Source organism: Rhinatrema bivittatum, chromosome 3 (genome assembly GCF_901001135.1).
Source record: "Rhinatrema bivittatum chromosome 3, aRhiBiv1.1, whole genome shotgun sequence".
NCBI lineage: Eukaryota > Metazoa > Chordata > Amphibia > Gymnophiona > Rhinatrematidae > Rhinatrema > Rhinatrema bivittatum.
In genome coordinates, this window is record NC_042617.1 from 117,814,398 (window position 1) to 117,830,159 (window position 15,762).

The 15,762-nt window shown below is 44.3% G+C and overlaps 1 protein-coding gene across 2 annotated transcripts in view; it reads left to right on the forward strand.

The window, feature by feature from the left end:
• Positions 1-15,762, forward strand: part of SPRED2 (sprouty related EVH1 domain containing 2) — a 348,637-nt gene that overhangs the window by 237,970 nt on the left and 94,905 nt on the right. For both annotated transcript variants that reach the window (XM_029593617.1, XM_029593616.1), the window contains exon 3: positions 3,038-3,206. In XM_029593617.1, the coding sequence (XP_029449477.1) occupies positions 3,038-3,206 (169 nt within the window). The remainder of the gene's footprint in view (positions 1-3,037; positions 3,207-15,762) is intronic.

The window sequence follows — 15,762 nt, forward strand, 5'->3', positions numbered from 1 at the left end:
CTTCCAGACCTTATGGACAACAATCCTCTTGGATGTTTAGGATATCCCTAATGAACATGCATATGATAGATTTGCATGCACACTGCTTCAATTGTATGCAAGGCTACCTCATGCATGTTCATTAGGAAAATCCTGAAAACTCAAACAGATTGGTGTCAGAGGTCTGGAGTTCACCTACCCCTGGTGAAGACACATCCTTACTTCCATTGTCATAATATTGCTGGGCAATTTGTAGTTGGAATGATAGTTACCATTGTGCATACAGGCATGATTTTCTTAGGAGGAGGATGTAATCAAGGTCAGTGCAACAGGATGTGCCAACAGTGCATCTGCACATAGTGGCAGCTTCAGGGGCAATTGGGGATTCCAAAGAGCTGCAGTAGTTGCAGCAAAACAGGTCTTGACAGCCAATAAATTAAGGACCATCAACGCTTTTAGTTACTTTATCTTCATATCTATTTTTGTGCAAATAAATAGGCATTCTAAGTACTGCTTCTCTCAATTGTTTTATTTTTGTTAGTTTTTTTTTGGGGGGGTGTGGAAGGGGCTTTAAATTTATTTGACTTTGTTTTGTGTTTACACTTCTGACAGGACCTGAGTTAGTAGCTTTCTGCACTGTCCGCAGGGCTTAGAAAATAAGTTCCCTCTGAAAAGTGAGCAAAGAAAAGTTATAGCTACTAACTCACGGACTCTCCTCTTCCCTCTGCCTGCCATAGTCAGTGGAAAAGGAAGTGTATAGCACTTATGTTAATTTTCTCTTTCTGCTTTAACATTCCTATAATTTGTTCTTTGTACTGGTTCCTAACTGCAACAACCTTGGAGGCTTCCCAGTAGAATTGGTGCATTGTATTAGGATAACCTTGTAAAAGAAATATAAAAGAGCTTGTTGCTGATGAAAATCCTGAAGGGAGGAGGGAAGGAACATGTGGGTACATGGGGGGGGAGGAAGAGGGCAGGGAAGAGAAGGCAGAGGGGAGCTATGAAGGAGGGAGGGGCAGACTTAGCCCCAAGGGAAGGGAGGACAACAAGTGGGCATAAGAAAGAAAAGAAGACTGACGTATGGGAGCCAGAGGTAGGGAGGGGGGAGTAGTAGAGAAGGATCCCTGAGGGGAAGAAAGAGAGAAGGCAGGGGGGAGCCATAGGAAGGGAAGTAGTACCGGGGGGGGGGCCCAGAGGGAGAGTGGGAGTTTAAATAATAATAGAAACATACGGGCCGATACAGAAAACTTCGTGGGAGAGCCGGCGCGCACCCAGGAAGCCCATGTATGCAAATTAGGGCCCGCGGTATAAAAAGGAGGCTCTAGGGACACTAGCGCGTCCCTAGAGCCTCCTTTTTGACAGAAGCGGCGGCTGTCAGCGGGTTTGACAGCCGACGCTTATTTTTACAGGCATCAGTTGTCGAACCTGCTGACAGCCACGGGTTCGAAAAACGGACGCCGGCAAAATTGAGCATCCGTTTTCCAACCCGTGGGCAGATATTTGTTTTGTGTTGGTTATTTTTTTTTAGAATTTTTTTTTTTTTTTTTTTATCTTTGGGCCTCCGACTTAATATTGCTATGATATTAAGTTGGAGGGTGTACAGAAAAGCAGTTTTTTCTGCTTTTCTGTACACTTTCCCAGTGCTGGCCGAAATTAACGCCTACCTTTGGGCAGGCGTTAATTTCTGAAAGTAAAATGTGCGTCTTGGCTGCACATTTTACTTTCTGTATCACGCGGGACTAACTAATAGGCTCATCAACATGCATTTGCATGTTTCGGGGGGGTTGGATGCACATTTTCCACGCGCGATTACCCCTTACTGTATAAGGGGTAAAAATAACACGTGGAAAACGCGCATCCAAATGGGAGCTAACAGTGTGCTCGGCCAGATAGAGTGGAGAGAGGCATGGGGGAGGGAGGGAGAACGAATGATGAATGGGGCACAGAGGAAAAGGTGAGCCTTGGTGGGGGGGGGGGGGCGCATAAGAGAGACAGAGATAGAAGGCTGGAAAGGATTAAGGGGAAAGTAGGGAGACAAGGATGGGGGAAGGAGGTAAGAAATAGCTGGGTAGGAGTGACAGGAGACTGAGATGAGGTGATGGAAGGTGAAAGGTAAAAAAAAAAAAAAATGTATATGATGCCTGATGCCAAAGAATGAGATATGAATTGTTGATGTATAGAGGAGAGATATGGGGAGAAGCAACATAAGAGAATGTCATTTGAAGGGAGAGCTGGAAAAAGTCACAAACAGAAAAGTAAAATTGAAAAAAAAAAAACAGGGAAAGGATTCAGGAGAAGCCAGAAAATGAAAGGAGAAAACAGTATGATTCGGGGAAATAAAAAGCAAAAAATGTTTTTCATTTTAAATATCTGATTGTTACTTTTGAAGTTTTTAATAGTTTTCTAGGCATTTTTTAAATTCTAGCTGTCTGAATGTGCATTATAGAATTTCTTCTCAGGAATGGCGCCATCCAGATGTCAAAATTGCCCTCTGCTGCTGCCCCTCCCCCGCCCCTCACTAGCTCTTCTCCCCCTTTCTGTGGCAGCTCCACACTACCTCTCTTTCCTCACTGCCATGCTGGTCTGTCATGGATCAGGCTTGGAGATTCTGACATACTCGCTATCTTTCTAGTGCTGCGGCCCCACCTGCTTCCTCTCCTGGGCACACTTCCAAAATGAGAAGAGGTGGGGCCATCCATGTATCAGCTCACAATCCCTGTGTTAAGACATCTGGCAATTGACCCATGTACTTTCGTGTAGCTGAACAGATATGTTAGCAGTGGTGGAAATTCTGGGGGTGGGGGAGTGGAGAATCATGTCAACAACAGCCTGGCAGGAGGCATGACCAGTCCAAAGAAGTTGAGCGGGGGATGGAGGGGAGTTGTCATCAGTAGTGTTGGGGGGGGGGGGGGGGGAGGAACTGGGGTTGCCAAACTTTGAATTCGCCCATGGCAGCTGGAAACCTTGTACCAGCACTGGATGCAATTAAACCATCTTATGCTATGCCAAAACTCAAATCCTTCTTTTGTAAATATAAGCTTACATTTTAATTTTCTAGGTTGTATTGGAATGCTTTCTAAAGAAGGATGTGGTCTACACAAAAGCAACTCCTACATTTCATCACTGGAAAGTTGATGACAGGAAGTGTGGGCTTACTTTTCAAAGCCCTGCTGATGCACGAGCATTTGACAGAGGAGTAAGGAAAGCTATTGAGGACCTCACTGAAGGTACTGAAATATAATCTGTTTCTGTATTCTGAGTGTTTTATGCGGAGGAAGATGGCTTTTACATTCTTTAATGCCTGACTTGTCTGTAGGTTTGACTAGCTATCAGATATGAATTGTGCTAGGCTTTTAGTGTAACTGAAATGAAGGTAGTGCTTCTTCACCAGTACATTGAATTATATTTTTAACTGGCATTTGTCCCACCATTACTTAGTTACATATATTCCTGTACTTTGTGTGTCAAGATCACGGACAGTTAACATTCCTTGTCTGTACTGTAGATCTTAACATAACTTGCAAACTTCACATGCATCCATCTGGTTATGTATCTTAACTTCACTTGCAGTCAAAAGGTTTGTCATACATTACTTTAAATGTTTTCTATGCTCACATCTGCACTTTATAAGTGAAGTAGACTAACTTATTCAAGACTAATATTACAGCATTAGATTTTGGTCACCAGCCATGTTCTTTATAAAGCTGTCCTTGAATGCTTACGAATTGCAACCAATCAAAATAACAGAGCCAGGTGTGTTTAATCTTGATGAGTACTTGAGTTTACCTATTACCAGATCAACATTCTTTTATTTAGTGCTTTAGAAATATAAATAAAAATAAACAATGCAATGACAACTGTTTTCAGTTAAAAATCTTCTGCATATAGAACTAGTTTTTATAGCATTGATTTATATGAAAGTTTGTGTAATTTGTATAAATGCTTTTAGTGTAACTGAAATGAAGGTAGTACATATAGGCCTGTAATTTCCCATTACTCCTTTGGGTTTACAGCTTAATCAGATCCAATCTTTATTTAGATTACAACACCCTGGGTCTTCACTCACAACTACCCAGTGGTGAGGAGAGATCTCATCTAGTCCTACCATTGTGGAAACTATCCTTGGCTAGAAGCCATAGACCCGGGATAGGCTATTCTGGTCCTTGAGTGCCACAAACAGGTCTGATTTTCAGGATGTCCACAGTGAATATGCATGAGATATATGTATGCACTGCCCCCACTGTATATATAATCACTCTGGATATCTTGAAAACCAGACCTGTTTGCGGCACGCAAGGACCAGAGTTGCTTACTCCTGCCATAGACTATGCTCTCTTCTAGAATGTGGTTCGTATGCTTCCTGAGTCTTGCCAGTCAGAGGAGCAATTGTGCAATTGCTGGAACTCCCAGTACCCTCACTGCTATGACTGTGAAGACTGCTTCTGCAGCATCTCTCACCATCATGATTGCTTCAGCATCCCCAGCCATCCCGAGGAGAAGAAGCTGGGCTTGAGAGTGGAACCCAAAATTCATGCATAGCAATACATGGCACTGCCATTGAATGTCTGGGTCAGCCCCTTTCATAAAACTTTACATTTTTATACTAGTTACACAGGCCCAGTGTTTGATTGTTACTGAAAAATTGTCTTCTAAAAATTCTGCTCCTGATTTTCCTGTTGTTTTAACATCCCACTCCCAGACTGCTGTTTTGTCAGTCACGGCAAGCGCAAGCTTGAATTAAGAAGCCATCTCTTTAGAACATCAGCCACATCTGATGTACAGTGGCCTCCCTAAGGCTTTCTAATTCTCAGAAAATATATGTGGTGACATGGCTGGTTGTGATAGCTCCAGGTGGCACTGGTCAAGATCCCGATGGCTCTCATATCAACTTGACCTTTATTTGGATGGCTGTGTGTCACCTGACGATGGAAATCGTCTGCAGAGCTGGTTGGTTTTCAAGTTTTGATGTTCACTACTCAGGGATGTGGCCAATGTCCAATTTCTCATAGACGTCAATAGTATCTGGGCTTGAAACTCAGTATTTAATTATTCTCTAAGCAGCCAATAGTTAAACAGTTCCCTCCTTCCCAAAGTTCAATAGGAATGCCAGTAACTGTCTCTGTAAATGCAAGACATCAGGGCTTCTCATATAAAAATTATTATTCTTTGAACTCACAACAGTAATGCAGGCTGTCGTCAGATAGAGCCCTCTTCTTCGCAAAGGTTGACTAGCAATATCTGTTCATGAAAAGGAGAAGGAAAGGATAATCTATATAGACGGCTTCAATACATGGCTCAGAGCCTGGCATATAAGGAAGGTGGTTTTCGCTACCTTGGGGGCTTGGGTCATGTATGGAACAGTAAAAGGTTATATGGTAAAGATGGCTTACATCTGTTAGTATGTGTTTTGTTGTGAGCTCTTCACTCTTCTATTTGCTTTCATTTAACTTCTTACAAAATTGAAGCCATTTTTGGCAATTCAGTAAATTTTATGAGGAAGGGGGTTGTTGGTTTCATATAAACGCTCTTGCCCCTCGGCAGTAAACTTCAGGTGTTCCTTAATCATTAACCGCCAACCTCCTTCCCCTCTGTGTAAACCAAACTGAAGTGCACAAAATTTTATAACAATTTTTTAAAAAATATATATTTTTTTGCATACTTTTTCTAATATTTTTAAATGTTTCAAAGTGAATGGTATGTGAATTCGGTCCCGCCTTAACGTTTGCAATAAATGGCTCTAAATTGGGCTTTCTCTTTCTGGCATAAAATAAGCATTGCTGGAAACAAACATTGTTGAAAACAAACTGCTTACTGCCCTCCCCAACGTGGCCACGTTTCAGACACAAAGTCTTTCCTTGGGGAATGTCCACTTATCTTCTAAATCGGAAAATCCTTTTCTTGAAATATATCTTATGCCTTTGTTGTATTAATCCGAATTGATGTTTACTGCCTCCACCATTCACTTACGCTTGCTTGATAACTTCACCATTTATATATGTCACCTGAAACTTGTGATCCAACCAATGAAAAACATGGAGGTTTAAATAGCCAATCTACTCACGTAAAATACAATGATCTATCTCTTTAAATGAAATTTATGGTACTGAAGTCGAATTCAATTCCTCATTCATACCTTGCGGTATAGATGTATTAAGCGCAAAAATCCATGATAATTCAAATGAGCCTCCGTATTACCACCCCGTGGTGGTCTCTGTATTTATTCAGTTATGGTCCATTTTAAATCTGTGAAACTGTCCTGCCTCCACTAAATGTTGTACCATAGATGCCATTAATTTACCCATATTGAACCTGGATTTATTTCTACTGGTCTCACTCTTATTGATCTCCTTGTGACCCCACATAGAATTTTGGACACGGGCACAATATGACGTTATACAACATTAGCTGAAAGGCAGTAGGTGTAAGTTTTTCTGACTCTTCTATATCCCATAGTCTGCTCTTGCCATTCCATGCCTGTTATAGTATATTGGCACCAATTGCATGGTCCACATTCAAAGTGCCCCTGTTGAATATTAGAAATGATCGTATTCCGTAATTGCACATGAACAATTTTGTCCCAAATATTAAGATCTCTAGTGGTGGCTATCAGAGGCAGCTCCCTGAATATCTTGTGCAACGCCAACACATGCCAGTGTCGCTTGATTGCCGTGGCTATAGTTTTTACTGCTGTGGTCCGTTTTAATACACATATCATACGGAATTGTTCCTGCCTTGGTTTGTATTTCAATAGTTGTGCCAAATATAGCAACATGCAACGTTTATATGCTCTATGTATGGCTCTATTGGGATACCCTCTCTCATGAAATCTCTCCTTCAATAACTCAGCCTCTTTCTCAAACTCAACTGTCTTAGAACATATCAGTCTAATCCAAAAAAATGGATTGATAGGTAAACCCATTTTAAAGCTATATGCCCCACGAGCCTTTATCGGGACCCTCTGGCCTCTTGTGGCCCGTGGTGCCCTTGAGACCTCCAAAGCCGCCGGAGCCCAGGGCTGATAACCCCCACAGGCCTTGCTCAAGTCGCACTGGCCCTAGTGAGGAGGAAGGGCCTTATGACCCCTTGGGGACGATTCCACGGAGTCTTCCTCCGAATACTTGGACGACCTCCTCTCCAAGCCTTCCCCACCTGAGGAACGGCGTCTGTCTCCTCTAGAGGATCTATCCTTCATGGGCTTTGTCAGGGCCATGACCGAGGCCATTCCCTTCCAACTGCTGACAGAGGAGAATGTGTGACATAAAATGTTGGAGGTACTCAAGTTTGTCGACGCTCCTAAGGAGATTGTGGCAGTTCTCATCCACGACATCTTCAAGGACCTCCTCCTTCTGATTGTGGGAGCACCCGATCTCCATGTTCCCCTGTCAATAGGAAGGCAGATGCTATCTATTTGGTGCAACAAACAATGGGCTTCGAGAAGCGGCACCTCTCCCTCCAGTTGGTGGTTGTGGACTCTGCCCTTAAAAAAGCCAGGTGCTCCTGTACTCATGCATCTGCCCCTCTGGGGCTCGAGCAGAGTGAGCTTAATGCCTTGGGCCGCAAAGTCTTCCAGGGCGCTATGCTCATCGCCTGCATTGCTGCCTACCTGTTGTACATGACTCAGTACAACCAGAGCCTATGGAAGAAAGTCCAGGATCTCACGGAGACCCTAAGCAACAGCAATTTATGTACAGAAGCTAAAACCTTTGATGGAATCATCCAGCTCTGGGTATGCAGAGTTTAGTAGAGCTGTGAAAGATCTCGAGGAATGTGAAAAGCATCTTATCCACTCCGCATATGAAGCTTTCAACACCACAGCCAAAACTTTGACTGCTTCAGTAGGAGCAAGAAAGCTTCAATGATTCTGAATGAGTGGACTTTGTGAAGATGGGCACGGCAATCTGTCAGATGTATCCTGTACAGGGGACAACTTATTCAGGGATAAGATACAGGAGACAATGAATCTGATTAAGGAGCATCAATCCACCCTGCAGTCATGTTCAGTGGCAAGGGACAGTACTTCTCCTAAAAGCATCTGTTCTTTTCAATATTGTTGAGTTCCTCCCATTCTCCAGCAGTAGCAGCTGCTTGTTAGAGTTAGACAGAGAGAATAACATCAAGCAAAGGCTCAGCAACGATGGTAACCTAATACTAGGACCAGTTTTGACATCCTTGAGGCTGTTTCCTCCAGTGGCCATTGGGGGGAAAAGTCTATTCTTTTCTTCTGGAATAGATCCATGTCACCAAGGTTGGGTAGATCCTGAAAATTGTGAAATATGGTTACCACTTGTGCTTTTTTCACCTTCCTTAATCCCAGCTGTTATCTGTCTTCTGTTTCAACACTTCTCAGTCTGCTCAGCTACAGCTGGAAGTAGCCTGTCCTTCAGCAGAAGGCAATCAAGCATGTTCTTTCCTGGTATTTTCTAATCCCTAAGAAAAGGGTGTTGAGACCTATCCTGGACTTACAAAAACTGAACAGATTGTTGGTCCAAGAGAGGTTCAAGATGAATTCCCTCCAGATGATTCTTCTTTTCATTCAGCCAAGGTACTGGATGTGAGCTCTGAATTTGAAAGATGCTTATGCACACATTTTCATTCACCCTGCCCACCATAAGTTCCTCAGGTTTGTAGTGAAGGATGTGCACTACCAATACAAGGTGCTTTCTTTTGGCATCTCAATAGCCCCACAAGTGTTAACAAAATATTTAGCAGTCGTGGCTGCACAACTTCGTTGGCAGGGAGTCTGCCTGCTCCCATACCTAGTCGATTGGTTGGTAACTGGTCCATCTCCAGCAAGAGTCCTGGAGTCCCCAGCTTCTCCAGTCCCCGGGGTTCTTGGTCCACTTCTCCAAATCTTGGTCTGGTCTCAAAGGATTCAATTCATAGGAGTCTGGAGAAGCCACTTCTTTCTATTGAAAGAGCCAGAATGATTATGGGCCTGTTTGAGGTCTGTTCTGCAATTTGACCCAAACCTTCACCTGGTAAATATATCTTTCAATCAATTATTATTGCCGTACTCTATAATTCTTGCTTACTAATAAATTTGTTATGAGGAAGGGTGGTGATTTCATATTTTACCACTGGGTACTCTCCATGTTGCCTCTTAGCGTATCACTTGTTTAATCATTAACTCATCCTCCTACCTCTGTTTATTAGTCGATATTTTCTTTAAAAAAAAATTTTAGAGTGTGGCAATAAAATTTGCTCTATGTATCTTATTTTTTCTTTTTTTGTATGTATGTATATTTATTTTTTTTTGTGTGCACTCATGCCTCCTAATTATTATCACCGTCAGTGTTACATGCTGGTTATTCCTTTCTCTATGCTACCTAACATTCTTCTTGCTTTAGCTATCACCTTGTCACATTGTTTCATTCACTATCATATACAGCTCTTTCGGATTACCACACTCCAGATGCATGACTGCACTTCTTGGCATTAATCTCAGCTGCCAAATCTTCAATTACTCTTCATGCTTTTTTAAATCACTTTTCATTCTCTTTACTCCTTCAGGCGTGTCCACTCTGTTCCAAATCTTAGTATCATTCGCAAATAGACAAGCTTTACCTTCTATCCTTTCCTTAATGTCACAAAGATATTGAACAAAACTAGTCCCAAAACTGATTTCCATGGCACTCCACTTAACACAGTTCTCTCTTCAGAGAAGTTTCCATTTACCATTACATGCTGACTCCTATCAGTCAATCAATTTGTAATCCACTCCACTACTTGGGCATTCACTCCCAAGCTTCTCATTTTATTCACAAGTCTATGCAGGACCGTGTCAAAGGCTTTGCTGGAATACAAGTGTGATGAGCTGTGTGAGAGTGAGCCTTTGTTGCTGTGGCTTAGTTGATGCAGCCTCGTGGGCGAACCTACAAGGCCTACACAGACAGCTGGCAAACACGCCCTGGTGCGGAACAGACTGGAGTTTCACCTGTACCAGCCACCTCCCCCACAGATTAACCCTTGGGTTCTAGCAGATGGCAGGACTTAGGTAGGTCCCTAGGGCAGTGGGGCAAGAGTCCAGAGAAACATCGGAGTCAGGGCAAGCAGCAGGCAAGCTTAGGCAGGGTACAACGAAAGAGGTCAGGTCCAGGCAGCAGGCAAGCGTAATCTGGTTCAATGCAAGAGGTTAGGTCCAGGAGATCAGGCCAAGGACGGAAGACATATAGGAGACATGGGATGAGGTAGCAGTGAAGGGCAGGGCTGGGCAAGACAAGGGTAAAGCACAGGAACAAACAAGAATGCAGGAGCATCGCACACTGCTGTTAAGCAGGAGACCCTTTGTTGAGGCAGGGTAATGCTGCGGGGCCTCTGCTTAAATAGCCTGGTCAGGCTGACATCGGGGGACGCCACTCATTGTTTCCCGCCACAGGGTATATATTATATGCGCATATGCACTTGCGAGTGCGCCTAAGGGGATGCAGCGGCCTGACCGAAATGGCAGCATCAGCAGCGTGCAGTGACAGGAGTCCTTCAGTGGCTCATGGGGCAATCCTGTGAGCCACCAAACGTAACACTAAATTGATCACGTTGAGCACTCTTCCTCAATCCTTTCTCTAGTCACCCAACCAAAAAAATCAATAAGATTGGTGTGATAGGACCTTCCCCTGGTGAATCCATGCTGTCTCGGGACTAGCAAGCCAACTGATTTTAGATGGCTCACTATCCTTTCATTCAGCAGAGTCTCCATTAATTTTCCCACACCGAAGTGAGGCAAACCGGCCTGCAGTTTACAGCCTCTTCTCTGCTATCACCCTCACGAAGAGGGACCACAACTGCTCTTTTCCAATCTCATGGCACCACTTCTGTTTCCAGGGATCTCTTGAGCAGGTCTTTCAGCAGATCCGCCAGCACATCTCTGAGCTCCCTCAGTCTCATGGGATGTACCTCATCTGGCTCCATGGCCTTGTCCACTTTATTTACTTAGTTCATCTCGTAAATTCTCTTCTGTAAATAGTTTCATCTGCCCCATTCCCACCTAAGTCTTGTCAATCAGCAACGATCCTTCTCCAGGATCATCTTCAGTGAACACCGAACTGAAATATTTAATATTTCTGCCAGTTGTTCATCTCTCTCCACACAATGCTCCTTGTTATCTTTCAATTTCACTATACTACTTCGGGCCTTTCTTCTTTCTCTGATATATCTTAAAAATGCTTTTCCCCCTTGCTTTACTCTTTGGCAATCCTTTCTTCTGCTTGATCTTTCACTTTCCTGATTTTCTTAATCTCCCACAGCGTCATTGGATATTCTTCCCTGTGTTCCTCTTTTTGGGATCCTTTATACTTCTTGAACACTGTTCTTTTTGCCTTTATTTTTTCAGCCACCCGTTTTGAGAACCAGATCGATTTCTTTTTCCTATTTTGTTTACTTTTTGAACATCCATACTATATTGGGCTTGGTAGTGTGTTCGTCAGTGCTCGCTCATGTTCCCCAGCCCGCCGATAGATAGCGCAGGCGGCTCCCTAGCCACCTTGGAGGCTCAAACACACCAGCGGTATGAAGGACAGTGGCTATCGCGAGACAGGCAGAATATAGCAGAGGAGACCCTGACATGCCGCGAACGGAGCGCGTCCTGCAGCACATGCTCCGTTCGCGGCAAGCAGGAGTCTCCCCTGCTATTTTCTGCTCAAGGCGAAAATGTAAGGCCCCCAGGCGCCGCGAATGACGCGCTGGGCCTTCATCTTCGCCACAAACGGCGTGGGTCCGGCTGCATGCCGGTGAGAGAGAGCATGGGGGGGATGCCGGCGATAGCGAATGTATGTGTGAGAGAGGGGGGTGACAGAGAGCATGGTTGATGAGAGGGGGTGGGGAGGGTGTGAGAGAGAGCATGGGAGGTAAGAGAGGGTGGGTGGGGGGATGCTTGACTGGGTTTCAGAGAGAGGGAGCCTATATGAGGGGAGGGGGATGCTGGTGAGAGAGAGAGAGAGTGTGTGTGTGAGAGGAGAGGGGGTGTGGGGGACTGCGAGAGACAGCTTGGTTGGTAAGAGGGGGAGTGTGCGGAATGCTTGAGTGTGGGTTTCAGAGAGGGAGCCTATATGAGGGAATGTGTGTGTGTGCCAGAGACTGAGGGAGCCTGTATGAGGGTATGTGTATGTGGAAGGGTCACTCTTACAGTGAATTTCTAGGGAAATTCTGCTCAAAATATTTAAAAGACTGCAACTTTAAGTAATAACTTTTTTCTTTAATAATTTAAAATGTAATTACTTAAACACTGTCATAAGTTGTTATTTTGACCAATATAAAGTTTGCAGAACTTTGTAGATTTTTCAGTTTTTGTGTGCAGAATTTTAAATTCTTTTGCGCAGTAGTAATGTTACTACGAAACCTTGACTCAACAAGAGGTCTTTGCAATGGCACAAGAATGGTCGTCAAGCAAATAATGTCAAATGTCAAACGTCATTGACTGTGAAATCCTCGCTGGATCTTTTAAAAGTACCAGGGTATTTATTCCAAGAGTTATTCTTGCACCCAGTGACCCTGACCTTCTTTACATTAAGACGTAAACAGTTTCCCTTGAGACTTGCTTTTGCTATGACCATCAACAAAAGCCAAGGACAAACACTGGATTCAATTGGAATTTATTTGCCATCTCCAGTATTCAGTCATGGACAACTTTATGTTGCATTCTCAAGAACAAAGTCCTTTCAGCAAGTCAAGGTAAAGGTCTTAGGCACTGATCAACAAGGCAACTTAAAGACCATAGAGTTTATACAAAAAATGTCATGTACAAAGAAGTTTTCGCCAAATAAACTTTGCCAGCCCTGGCTTTAGCAAATGTGCCTCCAAGTCCCTTGCCCTGGGTGAAAACAATTTAGTTTTTCCTTTTCAGCTAACACTTCCATACAAGAGCATATGTGCCAATAAAAAGGCTCGCCACCCGAGCATAGAACGGGTACAGTTGCTAGTATAGATTTATTGCCTTTGTAATAGCTCCTTTTAATTTGGCCAACACTTGTTCCACTTCACCTAGTTTTTCCCAGTCTTCCAGTTCTTCTCCCAGGTACATCTGTATTTTGACACAGTCTGCATTTGTGAAATTCAAAACTCGGATCTTTGTGTGACTTCTCTGGTATCTTGTTGTGATATCAGACCATACCATCTGATCATCATTGGTGCATTTGGAGACATTATCCTCAATAGTGAGCATTAGGTCGAGTATCGTGTCATGGGTTCCATTATCATTTGTTTGAGCAGAACCCCTTGAAGGATATCTACTATCTCTCTACTTCTTGTAGATTCCTGTATGAGAAAAGGCTAAAGAGGTTAGGACTTTTCAGTTTGAAGAAGAGACAGCTGAGGGGAGATATTATAGAGGTCTATAAAATGAGTGCAGTAGAATGAATAAATGTGAATGAATTCTATATTTTAAAAAAAAAGGTATAAAGACTAAGGGACACACAAAGAAGTTACTAAGTTGTACATGTAAAACTAATAAGAGGAAATATTTTTTTACTCGATGGAATTTGTTGCCAGAGGATATGGTGAAAGCTGTTAGTGTAGCTAGATTTAAAAAAAGGTTTGGACAAATTCCTGGAAGAAAAGTCCGTAAACAATTAAAATAAAGTTGCAAAAATCTACTGCTTATGAGCAGCATGGAATCTGCCTATCCCTCGTGTTCCTGCCAGATACTTGTGACCTGGTTTGGCCACTGTTGAAATAGGATACTGGGCTTGATGGACTTTTGGTCTGACCCAGTATGGTTAACCTTATATTCTTATGGTCTAAGTGCATCCCCTGCCAACTCATTCTGAGCACGCTGCTACTCGTAGTCAATCCCAAATATTAATATTTTTTTACCCCCATTATGCCTTTAGTGAGATGGGTATATTGAGAGATTTAACATATCTTCTCTCTTTTCCTGCACTTATATTTATAAAGGGAGCTGATCCATCGTGATGGGTTCAGGTGTATCTTTGCCACCTTTCTTCCTTTGTTTAAAATTTGGAAGAGAGACTGGTTGAGCTTTCAGTTCTTTCCTAGCTTGTCTGAGACCATATGAGTCTTCTCCATGTCAGCATTATCTGTTCTGTAAAGGCTGATTATGCCACACAACAAAACATAAATGTGTTTTGGCCGTAGAATGGCTAAGAAATAAAGGTAAAGGATGTCAGGAGCCCTTGAAATGTCTTTTTATTACTATATTGTTCTTGTTTTTTGTTTGGGTTTTTTTTATCTATCACTTGTCTCCCTCTTACCTAAGCAGCTTAGCATGGTGTTCTGTTGGGAAGAGCATCCTTGGAAAAGTGAACCCTATTGCCTAGTTTATTCATTATCAGGCAGATACAGTACAGTGTGCTCCGACGGAGCGCACTGTTAACCCGCCATTGGACGTGCGTTTTCCCTTACCCCTTATTCAGTAAGGGGCTGAAAACGCACGTCCAATCCCCCGAACCTAATAGCACCCGCAACATGCAAATGCATGTTGATGGCCCTATTAGGTATTCCCGCACGATTCAGAAAACAAAATGTGCAGCCAAGCCGCACATTTTGCTTTCAGAAATTAGCGCCTACCCAAAGGTAGGCGCTAATTTCTTCGTGCACCGGGAAAGTGCACAGAAAAGCAGTAAAAACTGTTTTCTTAGCGTGTAGCAGATGGACTCAAAACAAATGGGTATAGTGTGCTCGTGCTAGCAGTTGGAGACGGATCTGACGTCAGCACGGGTACATATACCCCCACAGGAAGTGCCGCAAATCAGTAATTTCCGTCTCCAAAGCAGTTTGGAGCTACCTCACGCTCGCTGAGCGTGTTTCCAAATTCTAACGACTAAATTCCTAGAAGAAACCTATTGAAGACAAGCCCCGCACTCCTGTGGTGATACCAGGCGGTCACTCACCCAGTTGAGTTTCCCGAGCTGACTTCCGTGGTCCCTCGGAAGCAAGAGCCTCGGTCCGGTGGCCGGTTCGCAGCAGGGACCTAGCCCCCGAGTGAGAAGGGCTCGGGCGCGGCTTGGCCCCCGAGTGAGACGAGTTCGGGCGTGGCCTGGAGGCAGCCTCGGTCCCGGCGTGGACTTGGCCCCCGAGCGAGACGGGTTCGGGAGCGGCCTAGAGGCAGCGGGCGCACTTCCTTATGCGCGGCAGTTGAAGGTACTCTCCCCCTGCAGCCGGAGACTGCCCGGGTCGCAGCCGGGAAGCGCCGAAGACAAGGTAAAGCGTATATCTTTACTTGGTCTCCGAGGAAGTGTGGATTCGCTGGGCCTGCCTACGAGGCAGCACGCCAAGGAGGTTGCCATTTTTGCCTGCCTACTCATCTTCGCCGATGAGCGTACATTGCTAAGCTAAGCGCCCGTGATAGGCGCATGTTGTTAGCGCACGAGATAGGCGCATGTTGTTTGCGCCCGCGATAGGCGCATGTTGTTGGCGCACGCAATAGGCGCACGCGATAGGCGCATGTTGTTCGCACATTGTAAGCCGCCCGCGTATAGGCATTTATAAGACGCCCGTGTATAGGCGCACGTATGTAAGCCGCCCGTGTATAGGCGCACAGTTATAAGACGCCCGTGTATAGGCGCACGTATGTAAGCCGCCCGTGTATAGGCGCACATTTATAAGACGCCCGTGTATAGGCACACGTTTCTAAGACGTCGTTCCTAGGCGCATGCTGTTAAGCGCTCTTGTTAGGCGCACTTTATTGGGCGACACCGAATTTCAGGCGAATGGAGCATAAGAGAGCCCATGCGGCCGCAGGGCCGGCACCTCCAGAATCTGGCATGAAAGCTCTAAGCCTCTGCTCAGCATGCAACCTCAGAGCCACACAGAGCGAGGGAGCAGACTCACTAT